General features: G+C 36.2%; 1 protein-coding gene across 1 annotated transcript in view; it reads left to right on the top strand.

Moving 5' to 3' along the window:
* ABCA12 (ATP binding cassette subfamily A member 12) overlaps nucleotides 1-24,487 on the top strand; it is a 209,334-nt gene that overhangs the window by 102,737 nt on the left and 82,110 nt on the right. The window contains exons 9-15 of the mRNA XM_025404754.1: nucleotides 4,315-4,390; nucleotides 8,630-8,748; nucleotides 9,793-9,899; nucleotides 15,716-15,972; nucleotides 16,064-16,176; nucleotides 17,697-17,821; nucleotides 21,235-21,408. Of these exons, the coding sequence (XP_025260539.1) occupies nucleotides 4,315-4,390; nucleotides 8,630-8,748; nucleotides 9,793-9,899; nucleotides 15,716-15,972; nucleotides 16,064-16,176; nucleotides 17,697-17,821; nucleotides 21,235-21,408 (971 nt within the window). The remainder of the gene's footprint in view (nucleotides 1-4,314; nucleotides 4,391-8,629; nucleotides 8,749-9,792; nucleotides 9,900-15,715; nucleotides 15,973-16,063; nucleotides 16,177-17,696; nucleotides 17,822-21,234; nucleotides 21,409-24,487) is intronic.

Here is a 24,487-nt window from a genome sequence, read left to right as displayed (position 1 = left end):
AAGAAGAGGGAACTGTGACTTTCTAGGGTTTTTATTTAGGTGAAGATGATCTCTGTTAGCTTATAAAACTATGTTTATACTTGGTATAGACAAAAAATCAGGGAATATGCCTCAACAAATAGATTTCTACCTTACTATTTGAAACAAATGCCTAAAGTGAATTGCAGTGTTTTTAACTTCATTTTCAAATTTTGATTAGAGTTCTTTCATTGCAAAAATATGCCCCTCAACCATCTTGATATTAGAGCACAAATAGATCAGTATAAATATACTGCTGTGTCCAGTAAGACAAGGTATAACATGTTGGTAGTCAGTCACAGAATGTCCCTTTGGCACATCTAGAATAGTACTGTCTACACTCGCATGGAGACATACAGCTACATACACACAGACACACACAGACAAAGGTTTGGAGATATAAGGAATAAATCCCTACTTGCCAAGTTTTGTTAACAATTTATCTCTGGTGAATAAATTTAGAATTATGTTTTCTCAGTGAGTTTGTCAGCTTTTACGTATGTCGACTTTTACCTTTAGAGTACAAAATAAGCGTCCTGAGATCATCAGGTCAAAAGCTGATTGTTCATTATATAGTCTTGAAATATCAATTTTCATATAAAAAGAAAGCATGCCTGTGAAGGCTTTGAAGAATTTTCACTGGAGGGTCCAACAATACTCTTGGATGTCATTTTCTGTTAGTCTAGAGCATTTTTTATATCTACAATTGCAGAATTGATGGTTAGCTTGCAGGATTGACTGTTATGAAATTTGATGGTCTTGACGTCCATTAGAAAAACAGGATTACTCTAAAAAAAAGTTTAGGCTAGAAAACCAGACAATGTGCTAACAAACAATTATTTCCTCTGTATTCTTTTCATATTTGCATTTTAAAGGCTTAAGAACTTAATGTTTCTCCTTACTACCTTTTCCTTTTTATCTTCAGACTCACACTTTATAATTAATATAAAGTAAAGTAATAAAGTTACATTTTTTAATATTTTAAGAACAAAGCTCACCTGTGCTTCAAAAGCTGGAGAAGTAAGCAGCATTTCTTATTAAGCAGGGAGCAGAACACGTTTCCTGGTGAAAGATGTAATTCAGTTTTCAATATTTAACAGTGACCATGTTTTTTGTCTATGACTGTGCTAATCATCTTGGCAAGTCTTAAAACACGTCATTGGATGGTCAAGAAGACAAGAAAATACACCAAGGAAATGTATTTTTATTCATAAAATTTGATGTACTTACCTTTTGTTTGTTTTTAAATTTCCTGCACTGTGAGTTTATCAAGCCAAGAATACCAATGCAGATGTATTAATGTCAATTCCTAAAAATTATTAACTTCAAATCCCTACCCGTTTGAGCAGAAATTGTGTAGACTTTGAAAACCCTCCTAAGTATTTCTAGGACTCTTTCAGGGAACTTAAACTTGTCATTGAAGGCAGAACTAATGATTACAGTTCAACAGCACTGGGGTTTCTGGTCCATGTACAAATACCTGCCCCATAACCCACGCCACCTCAATCTTAATCTTCACAGTGTTCAGCAGTATATTTGAAAATGAACATCCTTTTTCCCTTGGTTTTTTACTCTGTTATGCTGGAGTGGGGTGGTATCTCATAGCAGAGTTGCTTGGATTCTCTCTAATATAATGGTTAAGATAGCTTTGTAGGCTTCATATCACTCTTTCAAGTAAAGAACACAATAGGTAATATTTATTGTATCAATGCTCAGTACTTTAGTATCTGAAATTTGTTTTATCATCTAAATAACTCTGTGAGATACAGTTATTATCCCATTTTATAGACAAAGAAACAGGCTTAAGGAGGCTGGGTGCTTGTCATACGTTACTCATCCAGCAAACGACCAAACTGAGATTAGAACTTGGATCTGTATATCTCCAAAGCTAGGCCCCAGGAGCTCTTTTATGAATAGCCTCACTTAAACATTTGCCTTCTGGGACATACTTGCTTCTGAGGTATCTCACTGGGACATGCAAGTACCAGCTTAACCTCAGAAGGGCCCGCACTTTCAGCCACTCATAGAGCTTGGCTCTCCATTCACACTTATCATTCTGTGGGAAGCCATATGCTACATTTTTTCCCCTGCCTTCCCCCATTCCTCTCCACACTCTGATTTCTACCCACTTTGCTCACACCATGTTTATCTCTGATCCACCCTGAAGTATGAGCACACTTCAAGATTTCTTCAGGAGCCTCCTTGGCAACCATGAAAATAGAGAGTTGCTAATAAACACCTGGCAAGAAGGTTGCCTCCTAACTTCCTATCTCAAGATATCTAATTCTCAGCTCGGCTCCAGCGAGGATCCTTGCTACACAGTTAATACACTCTATAGTATGTCTATTTATAAATACTGAGTTTTGGGAGCAGAGATTATCTTTGTGACTCATTGGAATTTGTTCTTTTGCAAAATAGTACATTATACAAAATTACATTTTTAGGATGTAATTTAGGATAGAAAGCAATCCTTACTGATAAAAAGAGGTTCCTTACTGATAAAAAGAGGTCATCTATGCACCATATTTCTGTGTCTGTGAATATAATTTTAAGTATTCCTAATCTTCCAAATATAAAAGAAGTAAAATCTCAGTTTTTAAGGGTCTGTAACATTTTCTATTTCATTAAGACCTGTTTAGTATAGCATTTCTTCCAATATACTTTATAGTCCTTAGTGACCAGAGGGAAAAGTCTTTATTTAACTTCAGGGTCAAGTCTATCATTGATAATATAAAGTTACTTTTCTATTAGTTACTTATTTTATTTGACTTGATGAAAAAGAGAAACTATAACCACGTAGTATTACAAATACCACTTAGCTTGCTCAGCATCACATAGGAGTTCAAAGTGAGCAAAATTTGATCATAGAAAAAGTTTTATATACCTGTCCATTGCAAAAGCATAAATCTCAACAGGCGTTTAAATCTATAGTTATTCTCTATATAGATGCCAACGCATAATAGGTATTACTATTGTTAATTAGGTTTATTATTCTGGGCATCCCATTCATTCTTGGCCCTTTAACTCACTGATGCATTACTATTATTAGAGCAATAATATTCAGCTGCATCGTGAGCAGAGCACAGGAAAACTCCACTCTGCTGAACAGGAAAAACTGAGACAGCTGCTCTGCCAGATAGTAGGGGCCATACAAACATGACTTAACATGACTGATACAGGTGACAGACAAGGAGATTTTTAATTCTGGGATAGTCTTTTTTACTCACATGCTAATTCAAATAAAATTAATAATCGGGACCAGAAAAAATTGGGTGATTGCGTAGTTTTGTGCTAGTACCTTTTTAGAAGGCTTTAGGTTGCACTAACTAGAGACAATACAAGAACTATTGAAGCTGGTAATAAAATATCCCATTGAAAGTGATTAAGCCAGTGCTAAAAATGACAGCATTGAAACATACTGGATTATTTATGAGGAATGAGTAGAGTCTGAAGACAAGGCTGAGATAAGTGATACCATTTCCCTAAAGGAGCTGAATTAAAGTATTGGATTTATGATGTTTTTATTTATGCAGGGGTCATTTAAAACATTTTCATTTTCAATTTTTATGTGAATGCTGTTGCACACTTACTCTTTTATGATACAACCTTATGCAGCAGGCTAAATCAGGGACCTATTTAACTTCTGGGGGTAACTCGTGGTGTTAAATTAGATCTTTCTATGTGGTTTCCATTAGACCAAACTTAGTGACTGCCTTCCACACTATGCACCTTCATATTATTTGAGAACTCTCAGAACAGTTCTGTTAACATCAGTCAATTTGCATTCACAGCTGCATTCAATTGAGATTAGTGGCTGCTTTTTGAAAGATAGAAAATACAGATTAGTGATGGCAGATGTTTCCTGAGGCTACATTCTAGACAACTGAAGGCAAAAAAAAAAAAAAAAAATCCAGTGACCCATAAGACTAAAATTGGCTTCATTTGATTAACAAATCACATGGTAGTCAATCTTCATTATAGTACTCAGCAGTCATCTGCATATGCAGGTCCTGGGATAAAATAATGTAGTGGCTTGATGCACAGACAAAGAACTTGTTAGAAATGCATATGCTTGACCATTGGGATTATTTTGATCAGTAGGCATCTATTTCCTATAAATATCACAAATATTTCCAACAAAAGAGCATAGATGTCTTTTATACAATTCTTTGGAGAATGATTCTGCAGATTTCTGCATTTTCTCCTCATTGATTTGACCTGGGATGGTTTTCACTGAGGAAAAAATCTTTAAGCAAACATGTTAAATGTTTACCTATATCAAAATTATTACTTTAGGTGACTCCGATAATATAACACATATGTGGAGTGAGGATGATGGACAGACATTATCTCCAAGCAGTCTGGCTGCGCAGTAAGTCTTTGTTTATTTCTAAATAGGTAGATAACTTGGCTGAATAAACAATCAAAACAATTTCTAAACATGATTCTCTTATCAGTGTACATAAGCATGGAATAGAAAAACCAACTATTGACTAAGCAAAGGGAAGGGCATAGTCCAAATAAAGTTGAAACTTATTTTTTGATATTATTTAATGATACTTTAGCATTGCACACAAAAAATCTCTTTTTCAGTTCCAAGCTTGCATAACTAGATCTAATGTGTCATGTCTGGATTGGTTACCTTATGCCTATGAGGATGATCTAGCTGGAGGGCTGCCAACACTTTTCTTTCACTACAAACAGTGTGTAAGTATCTGTCTTGCTGTGTGCAGGCTGCTATAGCGAAGTACCATAAACTGAGCAGCTTATAATCAAGCCTCCTAGTACCGTCATCTTGGGGGTTAGGAGTTCAACATATGAATTTCGAGAGAACATACTTATTCATACCATAGCAGCCTTCGATTTTTTTATTACTATTTTTTGGGTTTCTAGAGAGTAAAAATGTTTTTTATGCTTAAACAAGATAACGCAAAATTTGTTTGCTTTCAGTGGTATTCAGTTAGGCAAAACTGTTTGTAGGTTATTTAATTTGGGGCTTTTATTGGCATAAAAGTCTCAGGAATAGGCAGTGGAAATAACAGCAGCAACTATCCTGTCTAAAGACCATTAATGTAAGCAGATCCTGAAGTAACTGTGATAATTATGGTAAGAAATGCAGTTGCTTATGGTAGTTAATTGAGGCAAATTCCTGTAGTTTAAGGCAAATGTAGAGACTAGATGGCCTGCCTGTTAGGTAAAAATTGCTTTAGCCTATAAATTATACTATTGAAATTCTTTGATTTTAGTCCCAAAGGATACGTTTTTGTGCTAACGGAAATTTATACAAATAAAAACAACCAGGAGTACTTAGGTTTAACCAATGTTTTGTTTTTCTAAAATAGAATGTACCTAGTTGTTTGCAAACTTTCTATTATTTAACGAGAAGTTCTCCAACTCTGAGAGTAGATTCTGGCCAAAATCCTTGTGTAAACAACTGCCTCCTGTTTCTGCTGCCATCTCTCTCATCCTTTAAGGTGGCTGACCCAGGTGCTTCTCCCAGAGCAACCAAGCCCTTAGGCAATTTCATCCTAGCCAGGCTGCCATGTTTCAAATGGTCATGTCTTTTAAACACATTCCCTCTATAGCCATCAAAAATAATAATAGCAAAATACCTTTAAACTGAGATAACTGCATGCTTATTGCTGAAGCCAGGTATTTTTATCAGAGCCTCGAGGCATCCATAGCAGTGATAATGTCAGTGCCACAGACCTGCAAATTCCACAGCAAATGTAGTTAGTTGCTGACAGCTAGCTGACAGTTTATTAGGAAGAATTCAATACTTCTAAGATGGCCCTTGTTGTGATTGATGAAATTAAGGGATTTCTTATCTTCAGACTTCCTTTCCATTCCAGCTTTAAAATAATCTCAGAGTGGCAACACTGGTATAAGATAAAAGTTATTTTGGTTCAGAATTTTCTAAAGCAAATTTTCAAAAATACGTTTCCCTCATAGTTCTACTTTCTCCTAATTATTTTTGTTCTAAAGTCATTATCTTTGTTTTGCATTTGTACTTATGAACATGAATGTGCACATCCAGACACTTACCTTTTATTGTAAGCACTCTTGGGAATTAGGTAGGATTTTGTATAAAGGATTACTCCAGTGTTTTAAGGGAATAATTGGGTATTTATGTCAAAACTGTGACACACAGATATGAGATCTTATTTTGGAGTATACTAAGTCTATTCTCAAAAGTTTTTGTAATCAAATGTTCTTTATGAAACTAAGAGGATGGCTTAGATGATATTTCAAGGTCAATTCTAGCCCAACTGTCCTCTATTTTAAGCTTGACAATATACCATGAAAATCCCTTGTTCCGGTCCATCTAGTAGATAAGGCCAATATTTTGCTGTTGAGCAGTGCGCCAAGTGGAAATAGCTCTATGTTGTAACAATGATAACAGAGAGAAAGACAAACACAAAAGAAGGAAGGGCAATATTGGGAAGTGTGGGGAAAGGTGAGGAGAGGAAGGGAGAACCACCTTACTGAAGCAGGAGAACGACCTGACATGTGCTTATCCAGCGATGCCCCATTGGGCACTTTTCAGATAAATGGCCAGTATCTCTGCAGCTTCTGGCATTTCTTTTCCTCACGTATTTGTCCTTTCCACAGATATTAACTCAAGTGTATGATGTACGAAATACAAATGCTAGATATTCTGTGATGAGGATGGGGTCGGGGTGAACAGGGAGTGGGATACAAAACTAAATGGATCATTCTTTCAAGTTGTTCAGAGAAGAAATGTTTATCTTGAAACCTCTACTTATCACTATAGCCAAATAAAATAGATGGATTATTCTACCCTCCTCTTCCCAAAATAGATGCAGTCAATTTGCAATTATTCTTATAATTTCATTTGTCTCTTCTTTGATGTCTTGGATTCTCAAATCCCATCTTCCAGCTTATCTTTAGAATATTCTTTCTGACAATGCTTCCCACTTCCCTCAACATTCTGAAACTGTCATTCCAAAATACCTGCTGAGGGTTTTTTGAGCAAGTGCTATGACTATATTAGTTATTATTAGACCTTGGCTTGATTTGATTTGACTTGACTCACTGATATCATAGGTGGACTACAGTCCATGAAACTTGACTGTAGGCGTGACTTCATATTATATGGGTAACCTATACAACAGGGTTAGTTTTGTCACCTGTCACACTCCTGTTGCATTTTTAACAGTAATAATGTAATTTAGAAATTTCCCTAATAGATAGTTTCTTTTACTTAGGACAGAAAACTTACTCTAAGAATATACTCTCCTGTCCTTCATTTGTGTATTGATCAATGGCATTGACTATCTATAAGGAGGCTTTGATAAATAATGAAGCTCACTGTCTGAAATCTCTAAGGTCTGAGACCACCAAATAAAGTATTACCAAGAGTCTCTAGTCAAGGAAATGCCTATGTACAAGCATGAGCTCTTGGAAAATGGACACTTTTAAAAAAATACATAAAGACTATGAATAGTATTTAAATGAGTCAGCCCTCTGACCACTTTGCTGTGCTCTGATTGCCAAGTTAGAGAGTTTTCTTGCCATTCATTTTTTTTTCTTTTAAAGTTCCTAAGGATCCAGTGTTGTTAACCCATATTTAAACACCCTGAGTCTTCTTTAATATTGATGAAAACATTTTCCTGCATTTACTAGTTATGCCAAGATTAACTGCTCCCCCTCGTATTTTAATAAAATCTAAGTTGAACATCCAGTAGGACTAGTTAATTTGTGTTTTGTACAGTTTGATTCTAAGCAGATGATCCCCAAATCAGCCATTGACATTTATTCCATCTTTACATAAAATTCAATAGTAGACACTAAGGGAAGAAGTTACAAAATAAATAGAGGTGCAGCCTCACAGTTGAAGTGACAGAGCACACATAATATGCACATACTCATTCACATAGCCTTACTCACTCATGTGGCCTTAAAAATCTTAGGCCCTATCCTCACATGCCAATCACTTTGAAAGGAAACCAGAAAGTGGTTAATTTGGAAACACTAAATTGGTTGATTGGAGAAAAAAGGAACTTATATTGGTCATTGGGATCCCATTAGTTCACAATTAAATGAATTCAAATCTAGTTATTCAATTTTATAGGTGGAAAGGACCTGGCAGATCATCTAGTCCCCTGGCTTTCAATGGACAAGAGAAGAATCGGAGAGTCAGAAGGGGGTGGCCAGATTTAGAAAATAAAAAGAAAAGTGAAAAAAATTCCAGGACTAATGGGATGTACTTATACACAAAAAGATTATTCATTGTTTATCTATGATTCAACTTTAACTGGGAGTCCAGTATTTTACCTGGCAACCCTCACCCAGTGACCTTTTTCTTTCATGTAAGTGTGCCTAGAAATCGCCTTAAGATGACCTATGATGGAATATTAAAATAATTAAATATAAAGATAGTACACATAGAAAAGGCAAGTGCTCAGAGGATGCAGAGTAGTACTGCCCTTGTACAGTTAAACTGGATTGGGGAAGACATCCAACTGCCTAGTATTTCAATGTCCGAGTCAACCAATGCCAAACAACCAGGGACCAAAATGATCTCAACAAAACATCTTTGCTTCATTTTCATATGACTTAATTTCTATATTCTTTTCTAATTCTGCAGGCTCCTAATTCTGGAAAACTTTGAAGATGCCCTCTTAAATATATCAGCAAATAGTCCTTATATTCCTTACTTGGCATGTGTGAGAAATGTGACTGACAGTTTGGCCAGGGGTTCACCAGGTAATACTGTTCTTAGCAGTCAAAATGCTGCTCATGGTTTCTACCTCTGTACTAAGTAGTGAGTTTTTGAGGCATTTGCTTACACAGGAAAGAAAATTTGTAAAATCTTAGTTTCCATATGCATCGGTTTCAGTCTGGTGATTTAATATACAAAGGGAATATGTAGTCATATTATCATATTATTCTGTTGCTGCTGCTAGCACTAGCTGGCCACCTGGACAAATTTTAGTATATAATGGCCATATAATGGATAATATGATAATGGCCACTGGGACAAATTTTCCAAGTGTCCAGAGTCATTCGAGGTTCAAATGACCCTTCATGACATTTTTATGCTCTTAATAATCTTAGTTGTTAAAAAATGTTAAGGGATGATAACACAGAGTCCTAAAAGCAGGTGTAAATTACATAAACAAAGGCATTTTTGTGGCAGACTATTTTTATTTTCTACCCTTACATACTTTATTTGCAATTTTCTGCCTACATGGGCAACCACAAAGATTATATTTAATCAAATGTTTCTCTTTTTTTCAGAGAAAAGACCTATTTTCTCACATTTTCTAGGACACATACATTCTTTTTTCCTACACCAAAAATAGTTTTCTGAGAGTTAATGGCAAGCAAAATAGCACAACAAATGTTTAAGTCCGGTTTTTGTTTGCAAGGTATGAATTAGTCAAGGTTGGAAAGGCATATTTATATCACAGTGATTCTACAACCTATTCTCTCCAAGATACTTCAATTATATAGTATATCCAAAAGTCAGGAATAAAAGCATAGTCAGTTCACAAAGAGCCAAAACTATGTAGCACCTTTGCTAGAAGTATTTTTATCTCTAAGCAGAGAATATTTTTAAAATAATGAATTCTATTGTCCCCATGGTTCAAATAAAGGTTAAAATTACACTCATCTTATATTTATATTGAAGTAGGCTATTATCTTAGGAAAAATTTAGTAATAAATCAGGATAGAGGTGTCTTTCAAATTGGTTTCCTAAATGACCTTGCAATTCGCATAAAGTAACTCTTCTCCCTTCCTTTACAGAAAATCTAAGACTCCTGCAGTCCACAATACGACTTAAAAAATCTTTTCTTCGAAATGGTTCCTATGAGGATTACATCCCTCCAGTTCCTGAAGTCCTAAAATCAAAAGTAAGCCATGAAAGAAGAAAAATAAACCTTAACACTTCCCATAATATTTGATAAGATACACTTTTACTTTAAGTTTTAAATCTGATCTTTGTAAATAATGATCCTATTTTAACTCTAGATTTATAATGGCCCTTCTTAGGACTCTAGAAAAATGGTGACAAAAGAGTTTATGGCTGGATGCAGTGGCTCATGCCTGTAATTCCAGCTACTCAGGAGGCTGAGGTGGGAAGAATCACTTAAGACCAGGAGTTTGAGGCTGCAATCAGCTGTTGTCACCACTGCACTCCAGCCTAAGTGACAGTGTGAGACCCTGTCTATAAAAAAAATAATAAAAAAAAAGTTCTTAAAGAGTTTGACATTATATAATGGTGTTTTGTTTTAATCCGTGGAGATCTCTGCATGAAATGACCCCAAAGAGCCTAATTACAGTATGTGCATTCATAAGGGAATGGCTAATAACAGTTATCATATTAAACTTCATAATTTGAAAGAGATTTGAAAAAGGATTCATAATATGATTTCTAATTTGAGATGTCCTAAGTTTTAAAATCTGTAAAAGTAGATTTTGAAAGCTGATGTTTTAGATTTCACAGCATACAAAAATCTCAAAATGTGGTTCACCCTACTTTTATTGTTGTCATCAGAAACTAAAATGAGTAAGTCATATTAAAATTTATGATACTAGAGAATGTGGGAAAAGGCAACCAAAAATTGATAACTCTAACGTGGGAATCACTTTATGCTTATTTGTCTATTATTCTTCATCTCATGCATATAGTATACAGGTTATCATGAAATTTAGTTTATTTTTTAAATAACCCTATTAAAATTTGAAAGCTGTTTTCCTAGAAAGAATAGCCATTTAATTCGATTTACGTAGTCAGGAATAAAGTGAAATTAGAACTGGTTTATTCAGGGCAAGCAAGATGACTTATACAGTGAACATGGTATAATTAAGCAGGCATGCAGAACATTATGTCCATGTATATTACAAATAAATGTGCTAGTTACCATTACCTACATTTTAGCCCTAGTCTTCCACATGCATCAAAATTTCTAATATACTTAATTTGCGTTATCTTAATTTGTTTGTGCAAATGAGAAGGAAGTTGTACATTCATCTGGAAAATTCCTACTCACCCCTCAAGGACAAGTTTAAACATCACTTCTATATTAGAGTATCACCTTTCTTGTTATTTTTCTGCCAGGATAATGACTTTTTCTTCTGTGCTCCTATAATATTTATTCATTGACTTTTTTATCAATTATATGTACTCCCATAATACTAATCTATTTATTTGTAAGACATACCCTCTAACCCCAAAGTGCTTATAGTCAATCCAGTGGAGGAGATGGAAAAGCAGATCGACAATTGTAATACAGTGAGGTAAGGGCTGTGATAGGTAGATAGAGGCTTCTGTGCATGGAGGAGGGATATCTAACATGGATTGTAAGGGACAGAGGTGGAGAGAAGAAATTCTGTAGAGAAAATAATGCTTTCTCTGAGTTTTGAAGGCAGTGTAGAATTAGGTTAGTTGTGCATTCTAGACACAGAGTCCTGAGTTTAAGAAGATAGAGGTGTGAAGTTGAAAGACAGGTATAGGGTATCTGTAGTCATGTGTTCAGCTGGAACAGAAGATGCCCATGTGATAGGCAGAAAAGAGGGCTGCAAGGTGAGGGTGAGCCTAGATCCTGATTTCCTTGTCAAGGAGTTTGAATTTGATCATGAAAGTTGTGTATTTGAAGAAGGTGAAATTTGCATTTTAGAGAGACATCTCTAATGAGATGACATCTCCAATGACAGTGAGATTTCTGGCATTTGGAACTCATTACTTGGCATTACAATTTGTTGCACGTCAGGTCTGTTTTCCTCACTAGAGTTTAAGCTGATGAAATTATGCTTTCAACACCCCTAAAGCCCCACATAATAGGAGCTTAAGGCTTGATTCATGCATGTATGAAAAAGTGAGGGTGTTAGAGTACTGACAATGCAGTCATGTTCCCTGGGCAATTACTTACTGTAGTTCTTGACTTAGAAAGTCACCAGGAAGCACATAATATACACTAGGGGAATGGAAACACCAGTCTCAACCATTTATACTAACGGGATGGGACTGGAGCTAAAAATAATTGAAAACATCATCCCCAATTTGAATATAATGCTCTCCTTGAGAGTTACATTATGGAAAAAGTTATAGAAGCCACAGAAGTGGAAATAAACTACATTCTTTTCCTTGGAGTAGAAAATCTATTGTCATTTATGACAAGCATGGCTGTTATTTGAAATTGATGGGACCCATTCAATCCTAGACCACAAGCTCCATGAAGAATATTGCCAGGTCTCTTCCTTTACCATTGCATCCCCAGCACCTGGCATAGAGTATGACACATTGGAAACACTCAGTACCTATCACTGAAAGAATGAAGACAAACTCCTAGAGTTTCACAGTTTCACAGTTACTGATGCTCTTACTCCCCTGCTTCGTTCACTCTGATAATTAGTATCATGATTGTGACCATCAGTTAGGCCACACCCAATCTAATGCTTTATTCATGATATTCCTAAGATGGGGGTGAACGCTGTCATTCATTGATGACTTTTCCTAGCTTTTTCTCCTTGTCTATTCTGCTCCTCTTGAACTTTTGTGTTTTCTCCTCCCTTCATTGTTTTATCTTTTTTTCTTTCCAGTTGCTTTGTGGGGAAGAATAACTTCCTGATTAGGGAGCTATGCATAAAGTGGCTGTTCCTGTATTGGGCAGAAATACAAATAACACAATATTTTTTATGTAAAACCTATAAAATTTTAAATAGACTCATTTTTCTCTCTATTTACCCACCAAGAGCCCAGGAATATTGCTGTTTTATCATTTTATGCACATGCTATTGTGAGGTCAATACCATCATGTCACTTACGATTCTGATTCAGATACATTTGAAAAGCATCAGGCAGTGGAGAATTCAGTCACAGCTGGAAATGGCGTTAGTCATCTGTTGTTCTATTTTAAGCCTGAACTTTTACTCGTGATAAAAGAGAGAAGGGCTCTACATGAAGCTTTGGCCAATCTGCAATCTGAAGTTGACACATGTTTTTGAAGAAAGAATTCTAATTCACTGAATTTATGTTGATTATTAATGACCTGTGAAGCTTCTAGAACTTTAATGCCTGTATTGTTCTCAGAATAAAGTAGTAAGTAATGACAAAGACGAAAAGACAGTAATGTTTCTCCTTGGTGGATATGCTTCTCAATGCATTCTACATTATTGGCCCTGAATTATATTTTTATTTCAGAGAACCAAGTCTATTAGCCACAGTGTGGCTAGATTTCCAATTTCCTCTTCTGTAACTTTTATCTCACTAAGCCATGACTATACTATATGGACTTTTGCTGGTTTCCCACATATGTACACCAAACTTACAATTAAAAAACACATTTCAGTCTCTACTAGGTAAAAGCCATTCAAATGTACAACACCCTCAAAGCTCAATTTAAACAAATATATTAGCCCAACAGAATTTATCTTTTTATTTAATAAATTACCAAAAACAAGTCACTGGAGAATGTAGTATAGAAGCTTCACTCCATTTATTACAGGTTTAATCATATCTAGTAATTGGAAAATCAAAAGAAAGACTAGAGTGGCAAATGCAGTTATAGGTGGTACAGTGATTGGGTCTATTCCAGAATGGAAAATTTCTCATAGCGATAGCACTAGTAAGTAGAATTTTTGTACATATAAACCCATTTTTGAATAGTTCGAACTCAGAGGTCAATCATAATATTAAGTACAATGGAAAATAGACCAATGATATTTACTATCTAAGATGACCAACATTTAATTGCTATAACCTACGTGTAGTTATAAACTGCTCATTACTGCTCATTGTGCCTTTCTTATTTGATAATATAGAAATAAATATTCCCAAACATTTGCCGGTACCATAAAATACTTCATTTCGGTCAAACTGTAACTTCTGATTGGAAACTGAGCTGCAATGAATGACACATATATTTGCTTCTTAGGATTTTGTTCCAATTTATTTCCCTACTTAAAAGAAACAGCTCTAGGGTAGCTTCTAAGCACAAAAGAATTTGCTTTCCCAGAGGCATACATTATTTTTTCCCCAGGTTGTAGGGCATGGAATATATCCTCAGAACACATGGAACATAGTGAACTGATAGTAAGAGGAATATCATTGACAGGATAGGAAATCATTTGATTTTCATTTTCCTTTTTTTCCTCTGGGTTTGGGATTTTTAAGCCCTTTTAAAGACAAAAGCACCCAGTATCCTACAATACCTAAGAGGGAAGAAGATAAGGTCGATAGAGGTGCAGACTTCCAAAAAATCAGGTGTCTCTTGTCCTTAGTTTAAATACAATCTTATTAGAATGAATGTGATCTTCATGCTGCAGTTCAAGAAAGACTTTTAAAATTTTTTGTTAACCTTTAAAAATTGTTGACTGGCCACAGTGGCTCACATCTGTAATTCCAGCACTCAGGGAGGCTGAGGCCAGCAGATGGCTTCAGCATGGGAGAGAGAATAGCCAGGGCAACGTGGTGAAACCCCATTTCTACCAAAAATTAGCCAGGAGTGCAGGTATATGCCTGTAGTCCCAGCTGCTTACTTGAGAGGCTAAGGTGAGAGGATCACCTGAGCACGGAGGTTGAGGTTGCAGGGAGCCGTGATCATGCCAATGTACTCCATTGTTTCCACAAAAAAAAAATACAAGAAATTAGCCAGGAGTGCAGGTATATGCCTGTAGTCTTAGCTACTTATTCGAGAGGCTAAGGTGGGAGGATCACCTGAGCCTGGAGGTCAAGGTTGCAGTGAGCTGTGATCGTGCCAGTGTACTCCAGCCTGGGTGACAGAGTGAGACCGTGTCTCAAAAAATAAAAATAAAAATAAGAATTGTGGTAAAATAAACATAACATTTACTATCTTAACCATTTTTAACTATACAGTGCAGTTGTGTTAAGTACATTCACATTGTTGTGCAATTAATCTCCAGAACTGATTTCATTTTGTAAACTGAAACTCCATATTCACTAAACAACTCCTTATCCTCTAGTTCCCCAGCCCTTAACAACCCACATTTTGCTTCTACCCCTGTGTATTTGACTACTCTAGATACTTTGTCATACAAGTGGAATCATACATTATTAGACCATTCACCTTTCATTTCTTGAGACTGGCTTATTTTACTTAGCATAGTATACTCAAGGTTCATTCATGCTGTAGTCTGTGTCAGAATTTGTTTCCTTTTTAAGGTTTAATAATATACCACTCTGTGTGTGTGTGTGTGTGTGTGTACATTACCACCAACAGTGCACAAGGGTTATAATTTCTCCACATCTTCTCTAACACTTGTTATTTTCTGTTTTGTTTTTGTTTTTTTTTAATAGTAGCCTTCTTAATGGGTGTGACAAAGAAATGCTTTTTAGAAGTTCCAAAACAAACCTGCTTTTTATCTGCCCTTACATATGATTTAAAATATAAGTCAAAATATAAAATTAGTCAAAGTATTTGTGAGTGAAGCTGGATAAAACTAAACTACATTTTTTTAAACCTGTGACTCCACAGAGAAAGACAGTTCTAATAGGCCCAAAAGTTTTATCAAGTTCTTACAGGAATAATAAACTCAAATGACAGAGAGTAGTACTTCATAATAAAACTAACGCCAAATGCCAACTAACCAAATACATATGCAGAATGTTTTTCTTAAAGGAAATTGATTGTGGTTACTTATTATCCACTACTATATATGTAGAAAAATGTAACTAACCTATTTCCCACTCTTCTCCCTTTCTGGAAAGCTGTCTCAACTTCGAAACTTGACCGAACTTCTTTGTGAATCTGAAACTTTCAGTTTGATAGAGAAGTCATGCCAGCTCTCTGATATGAGCTTTGGGAGCCTGTGTGAAGACAGTGAGTTTGATCTGCAACTCCTCGAAGCAGCAGAGCTGGGCACCGAAATAGCAGCCAGCTTACTGTACCATGACAATCTCATATCTGAAAAAGTGAGAGATTTGCTGACTGGGGATCCAAGCAAAATTAATTTAAATATGGATCAGTAAGTTTTTCCATTGTCTTCTTCCGTGGTGAAATCTCTTTCAAAATATTGATATACCTAGTTGAATGTCTTCTTTTCTGTTTTGTTTCAGGTTTCTAGAACAGGCACTGCAAATGAATTACATGGAAAATATCACTCAGTTAATACCAATCGTAGAAGTCATGCTGCATGTCAATAACAGTGCAGATGCTTCTGAAAAGCCAGGTGTTTCCCCATCCACATTTTAAATCTTGTCTTATTAGAATGCATGTGATTCTCACGCTGCAGTTTAAGAAAGGTTTTTTTTTGAAGTTCCCAACCAAACTCGCTTTGCTATCTGCCCTTACACATGAGAAACCTGAAGCGTTCAAATGTGGTTACTTGTCTAAAGTAAACACACAGAAAGCTAGCAGAGAATGAAACAGGGAAATTTGATTTCACAGCAAAAAGATCTTCAAAAGTTTAACTAGTTAGACCATTCACCTTTTGTTTCTCTGATATATTAACGTGCATCTGATAGTCAGCTGCAAGGGCAATGATGAAATTTACTTTCTTCTGTGAAAATAATCTGATGGAAAAAAACCAAAAGAATGTACTGCTGTCTACAGAAATCTCAATTCAGAACTTTCTATTAGTATTCCAAACATGATGTATCATGCAATATGTTTCTTCTTTGCATAATTCCTCAATACTGAAAGGAAAGGCATTCAGAATTTTGGACAATGGGCAGCCACAAAATTGGAATGGCACTAGGTTCAAAAAGGTATATTTGCATGAAGGATTCTTTTTTTTTTTTTTTTTTGAGATGGAGTCTCACTCTGTCACCCAGGCTGGGGAGCAGTGGCCAGATCTCAGCTCACTGCAAGCTCCGCCTCCCGGATTCACGCCATTCTCCTGCCTCAGCCTCCCAAGTAGCTGGGACTACAGGCGCCCACCAACTCGCCCAGCTAGTTTCTTTTTGTATTTTTTTAGTAGAGACGGGGTTTCACCGTGTTCGCCAGGATGGTCTCGATCTCCTGACCTCGTGATCCGCCCGTCTCGGCCTCCCAAAGTGCTGGGATTACAGGCTTGAGCCACCGCGCCCGGCCTGCATGAAGGATTCTTAAAAGAAATGGAAAGGCATTTGCAGGATGATTATTACAATCTGCTAAAAGCAAAATATTGTTTATTGTGCCATAAATGACCCAGAAATGAAAGAATTATAATCACTCCCCTAAAAGAGTTTGAAGGTAAACACATTCTATTTAAAAGTGAGATAATGATTGTAAAAACCCTTTATAATTGTAGTGTGACTGTAGTTAAAGAAAAATGCTCTGTGGCATTATGTGTGGATTTATCAAACTTTGTCCAAATTGACAATATTACGTGATCCCAGATTAAAAAACATATTGAACCTGTGTGATATTTTAAATCAAATGGAGAGATATTTACTTAGTGCATTATGTGATCAAAATCTGTGAGGAAAGCATATTTTCCTTAAATCAACCTTGAGTTGTAGATACCTAAGGAAAATTTATAACGCAGAGCAATCTGTTACCTTGGGTTTATGATATCATAATAAGAACAAATCTAAATCAGATAGAAATAGATCCTAAATATGCAAAAAGTCTGCAAAAACTGGGAGACATCTGCCCCTGAGAAGGCATGTATGTTTTAGTCTAGAAGGTTTCTCTGTGTTAGTCATACTAAAAAGAGTGACCTGACAAGCCAACATGTGTTTTCTTTTTACATTTTTCTTCTTGCAGGTCAGTTAATAGAAATGTTTAAAAATGTCGAAGAGCTGAAAGAAGATCTAAGGAGAACAACAGGAATGTCCAACAGGAGTATTGACAAGTTGCTGGCCATTCCCATCCCCGATAACAGAGCTGAGGTGAGGTGGCATGTGTTTGTACTTACATGCAGTTCCTAGAAATTTAAATAGCATTTAGCATTTGTTGAGCGCTTACCAGTTAAACACTGAGAAGCTGCATGCTAAGCTGGGGAATTTTCTATGTAAGTGATAAACCTGGAGGCCTAATTCTTTTTCTTTTTTCATACATTAAGTTCTAGGGTACATGTGCACAACATGCGGGTTTGTTACCTATGTATACATGTGCCATGCTGGTGTGCTGCACCCATTAACTCGTCATTTACATTAGGTATATCTCCTAATGCTATCCCTCCCCCATCCCCTGACCCCATGACAGGCCCAGGTGTGTGACGTTCCCCTTCCTGTGTCCAGGTATTCTCATTGTTCAATTCTCACCTATGAGTGAGAACATGCAGTGTTTGGTTTTTTGCCCTTGCAATAGTTTGCTAAGAATGATGGTTTCCAGCTTCATCCATGTCCCTACAAAGGACACGAACTCATCCTTTTTTATGGCTATATAGTATTCCATGGTATATATGTGCCACATTTTCTTAATCCAGTCTATCATTGATGGACATTTGGGTTGGTTCCAAGTCTTTGCTATTGTGAATAGTGCCACAATAAACATACGTGTGCATGTGTCTTTATAGCAGCATATAGCAGCATAATTTATAATTCTTTGGGTATATATCCAGTAATGGGATGGCTGGGTCAAATGGTATTTGTAGTTCTAGATCCTTGAGGAATTGCCACACTGTCTTCCACAGTGGTTGAACTAGTTTACAGTCCCATCAACAGTGTAAAAGTGTTCCTATTTCTCCATATCCTCTCCAGCACCTGTTATTTCCTGACTTTTTAATGATCACCATTCTAACTGGTGTGAGATGGTATCTCATTGTGGTTTTGATTTGCATTTCTCTGATGGCGAGTGATGATGAGCACTTTTTCATGTGTCTGTTGGCTGCATAAATGTCTACTTTTGAGAAGTGTCTGTTCATATCATTCACCCACTTTTTGATGGGGTTGTTTTTTTTTTTTTTTCTTGTAAATTTGTTTAAGTTCTTTGTAGATTCTGGATATTAGCCCTTTGTCAGATGAGTAGATTGTAAAAATTTTCTCCCATTCTGTAGGTTGCCTGTTCACTCTGATGGTAGTTTCTTTTGCTGTGCAGAAGCTCTTTAGTTTAATTAGATCCCATTTGTCAATTTTGGCTTTTGTTGCCGTTGCTTTTGGTGTTTTAGACATGAAGTCCTTGCCCATGCCTATGTTCTGAACGGTATTGCCTAGGTTTTCTTCTAGGGTTTTTATGGTTTTAGGTCTAACAGTTAAGTCTCTAGTCCATCTTGAATTAATTTTTGTATAAGGTGTAAGGAAGGGATCCAGTTTCAGCTTTCTACATGTGGCTAGCCAGTTTTCCCAGCACCATTTATTAAATAGGGAATCCTTTCCCCATTTCCTGTTTTTGCCATGTTTGTCAAAGATCAGATGGTTGTAGATGTGTGGTATTATTTCTGAGGGCTCTGTTCTGTTCCATTGGTCTATATCTCTGTTTTGGTACCAGTACCATGCTGTTTTGGTTACCGTAGCCTTGTAGTATAGTTTAAGTCAGGTAGCGTGATGCTGGAGGCCTAATTCTTAAGATAGAAGAAAAATTCTGAAGCAAGAATATTATCACTATGTGTCCCTTTTTTCTTTATTTTTCCTTCTCCTTTCCCATGTTCCCTTTGTTCTTTCCTTTTCCTTACCCCCAGATGGCTTCCTTAATCAATGGATGCCATCACTAAAGAATTATATTCACTGTTGCAATCACATTGTCTGAGGTGAATTTGTACCTACTCAAATGCTATCAAAGTCAAACTTCAGTAACCTAATTGGGGAAAAATATGTGGAGAGTACTTACTATTGCTTGTAACTAAAATAAAAAGGATACTCATTTTTACTTTTTAAAAGTCCCACAGCAAGACATAGCATATACAATAGATGTGGTCAAGGGAACTAAGGCTAAGTTTGTGGTTGTAGTAAACATTTTTTGATGTGAAAATGAATAATGTCATTTCTTCATATTTCGGTAATAGGGTTTCCCCTCAAAATGTCTTATCTTTTATTCTTTTTCCAAGTCAATCGTCCGGAAGTGTCATGGAAATTTTTCAAAAGAGCTGAAGAGCTTAAGGCCTCATCCATTCAAACCTTACGTGTGACAGAGTGTGTCATTTCTAAGCACAGCCCAGTTATTTTCCAATATTGGATAAAGTTTCTAAAAAGCCTTTAAGGTTCCTCTTAAAAAATGTTGCAGCTATCTCTTGTCATTTTAATTGGTTCCCCCATACAAAAATTAAAACAGCTTTGCCTTTACTGTACTAGTAAATAATATTCATTGATCTTTTCCCTTTAATCTTACCTTTTGATTGTTTGATCCTAAGATATAATTTCAGCAATCACGTTTTTGGCTTCCATAGAGCAGGTTCATTTTAGTAAATAAAACATGTAAATGGAGAGTGTACATTCTTATTACTTTCAAGAGGAAAGAGTGAAAAGTTCTGTGGCCTTGAATGTTATATGCTTTTCTCTTTTTTTCAACTTGGTGGCAATGAAGATGACATCTTATTTTGTGCAGTCATACCTCACTATCTACAGGAGCATTACTGTTCAAGATGGGTGATTCACATGATTATATGGTCTGGAGCTCTTTTTCTTTGCTTTACATCTCTGGACCCACAAAGTGTATTGCCTAAGATTATAACTTTGAATGATTACAAAAATTAAATGCAATTTGAATTTATTAAGGTAAGATTTTATAGGGAGCAAAATCTTAAACTAATGTTTTCCCCAAACTTACTCCAAATCACTTACCTTTCTTGGTACCATCATTCACCCAGCTGTTCAGGCAAGAAATCTGGGAGTCATCCTGAATGTCTCCCTGTCTCTTTTTTCCCATCTTCTTTCTTTTATTTTTGAGGCAGAGTCTCACCCTGTCTCCCAGGCTGGAGTGCAATGGCGCAATCTTAGCTCATTGCAACCTCCACCTCCAGGATTCAAGCGATTCTCCTGCCTCAGCCTCCTGAGTAGCTGGGATTACAGGTGCCCGCCACCACGCCCGGCTAATTTATTCTATCTTTAGTAGAGATGGGGTTTCACCATGTTGGCCATGCTGGTCTCGAATTCCTGACCTCGTGATCCACCCACCTCAGCTTCCCAAAGTGCTGGGATTACAGGTGTGAGCCACCGCGCCCGGCCTCCCATCTTATTTCTTAAGTGAACCATTAATTATCTATCGTTTTATTAATAGTAATAATTGATTTAGATTAAAAGTTGTTTGATCCTTGAGGACTTCTTTTTATAGTTTAAAATTTAGAGTATACAAAAAAACCTCATAAAATGAACAGTTGACTCTCGAATGATTCACAGCTGAAATGTTTTTCTTCCTCCACTTGCAGATTATTTCTCAGGTGTTCTGGCTGCATTCCTGTGATGCTAATATTACCAATCTCAAACTGGAAGATGCAATGAAGGAATTTTGCAACCTGTCTCTTTCAGAGAGATCCTGGCAGTCTTACCTCATCGGACTCACTCTTCTGCACTACTTAAACGTTTACAACTTCACATACAAGGCAAGTTGCTATTGGTTAAATATGTTTATATTCATGGTTTATATAAAATTATTTAATTACACATGTATGTTCTCTGATAGAATGAAGGATGAGATCTATTTTTTCAGCTTTTGCAATTACTGCATTATTTTAAAGCTAAATGCAATCTTAGAGATCATTTATTGCAATTCTGCATGTTTTATACATGTGGAAACTAATATTATTGCCTTACTAATTCTCAGTTTGTGTATCAGAGACCAATAATTAAATTTAATACATACTGTTACTGTGAAATACAAATGTTGTATTTCAAAAATGTAAAATGCAAATGTTGCAATTTTTTTTTTTTTTTAACAATGAACAGACATGAAGTTGGTAGGGTTAAAAAAGATTAGTAAAAAGTGTTTTCTTGATTAAAAATGGCATTCTAAAAAAATTTCATGTTTCCTTTATCAACTTAGATAGAGGCTACCATTATATACCCTGAAGGAAAAACAAATGGTCGTTATTAGAGCTTAGTAAAATCAGCATTGACTTCATCTTGCAATATGCAGATGCTCTATGAGTACTTATTTACTAAATAACTGAAAGAAAAATATAAACATAGGAAAATTAAGCACCTATGTTCACCCAAATTTAACCTGGGTCAAAAATATTTACAAGTTTTTAAAAACACTGAAGAATTGTCCTTCTCTGTAGTAAACACAACCGAATGGAAATAGCTGACATATTTTTGAGACATAGCCAAAGGGATAAAAAATATTTTGGACTAGTTATAAGTAATCCTGTTCAGAGTTACTATCGTCTCACACCTATATTTCTGCAGTGGTCTCCTAACCATATCCCTTGCTTCCACACCTACCCTCTACCCCCATCCCTACCACCTTGCAAGCAGCCTGAGTGATCCTTTTTAAAACTTAAAGTCTCATTATATCGCCCTTCTGCTCAAAACTTTCCAGTGGATCTCCATTTGATTCAAGTAAACCCCCAAATTTTACAAGGGTCTCATGATCTGCACTATGATTCCTCATCACTAAAATCTCATTTCCTACTTGGCTACTTTCTGGACCCTGGCTCCAGGGTTGCTGTGTGGCACAACCCCAGAGACAACCCTTCACATGATTTGCAAGGCTATTTTTTTTTTTTTTTTTTTTTGCCTTTGCTTAACATGGACGTTCTCAGTAAGGTCTACCCTGACCACCCTATTTAAAATGCAACCAATGCTACCTACAGCACTCTCAAATCCCCTTTTCCTATTCTGGTTTCTGTTTTACTTCCAGCCAACTAAATCTTTTATTACATTTTCATTTTTAAACTTTTTTTTATTTTTGAGACAGAGTCTCTCTGTCACCCAGACTAGAGTGCAGTGGTGCCATCTTGGCTCACTGCAGCCTCCGCCTCCTGGGTTCAGGCGATTCTTGTGCCTCAGTCTCCTGAGTAGCTGGGATTACAGATGTGTGCTACCACACCCGGCTAATTTTTGCATTTTTAGTAGGGACGGGATTGTACCATGTTGGCCAGGCTGGTCTTGATCTCCTGACCTCAAGTGATCCTCCCACCTTGGCCTCTCAAAGTGCTGGGATTACAGGCATGAGTCACCGTGCTCGGCCCATTTTTAAAATGTGTGTGCTGTCTTCCCCCACTAGTATGTTCGTTCCACAGGGGCCTGTTTGTTCACTGAAATATTTTAAATGCAAAGAACAGTGCCTGGCCCATAGGGAAATGCAGCAAATACTCATTAACTCAACCAATGGTTATTTTACATAAACCATAACCTACAATACATATGACATGAAATTATTATTATTACTCCACCTAAAATTTTAACTGTAATTTTATCATGCCTCCACAGAGCGGATATCAAGCTAAATATTTGCTGTTGGGTCTAGCCATTAAACATGGGCATGCCAATTTGTTTCACATTAGTGTGGGAAAGCCTAGAATTTTGGCAGAACTGCAGTAGAAAATAGAAACCAAGGTTGGTTCTAATTTTTAAAATATGTTTGGAATTAGGAGCTCTGCTACTGTGGTAACCATATCTTCATGACTGAGAGCTGTGCAGTGTGGGAGATATGGACACAAAGCTACTTCTCCAGCTGAATCTTGTGCTCATAATCTTAGTCTTTGACTTCCTTGGAAATATCAAGAGTTTTCTCTCCTCATGGACCTCAGACAGCTTTGCCCCTCTGCCTATGCCCTTCCTCTTCTTGTTCTTTCAATGGTATGTTCTTTCTCATTCTTTGAGATTTTGCTTGGGAAGGTCTCCTTTGATTTCCTAGCTAAACACTCCCTACCTTCTCATGTGCCCCAGCCTTTGGTTCATTGGCTTGTTTGATATCTGTTCCTCCTAATAGATCAAAGTTCCCTGAGTACCGAGATGGTGCCAGCTTGACCACCACTGCATAGCCATCACCTCACCCAGTGCTGGGAACACAGCAGGCACTCAATTCATGTTCCTGAATAAATGAAATAAGAGGATACAAAAATTACATTAAAATTTTAAAACATTTTCAGTGTTTCTTCCTGTAGCACATAAGCATTATGGGATTAAAACGACTTAGCCTGATAAATCATATAAGCCTTTTGACAGTTTTATTTTAATTTTAGGTGCATATTATATTATTTTTGAGCAATAGTATACATGAAGAAATACGTAATTGCCATTTGCCTTTATGACTTATAAAATCATCTATTTTTGCAACTTTATTGAGGTATTATTTATATACCATAAAATCACTGATTTTAAGTGATTAACTCAATGATTTTTTTTTTTTAGTAAATATACAGAATTGTGCAACTATTGCCAAAATCTACTTTTAGGACATTTCCATTACCTTCAAAAGAAACCTCATGTCTATTTGCAGTTACCTCTCATTTCAATCACTAGCCCAGGCAACTTCTAATCTATGTTTCTGTAGATTTGCCTTTTTAAAAAGATATTACATAAAAATTGAATCATGAAATATGTATTCTTTTTGCCTGGATTCATTCGCTTAATATAATTTGTTTTTAGTTTCATACATGTTGTGTATGTATCAGTATTTCATTTCCTTTCATTGCCAAATAGTATTCCATCTTAAGAATATATACTTTGTCCACT

The sequence above is a fragment of the Theropithecus gelada genome, chromosome 12 (genome assembly GCF_003255815.1).
Source record: "Theropithecus gelada isolate Dixy chromosome 12, Tgel_1.0, whole genome shotgun sequence".
NCBI classification, from domain to species: Eukaryota; Metazoa; Chordata; class Mammalia; order Primates; family Cercopithecidae; genus Theropithecus; species Theropithecus gelada.
This window is presented reverse-complemented; position numbering and strand designations above follow the sequence as displayed.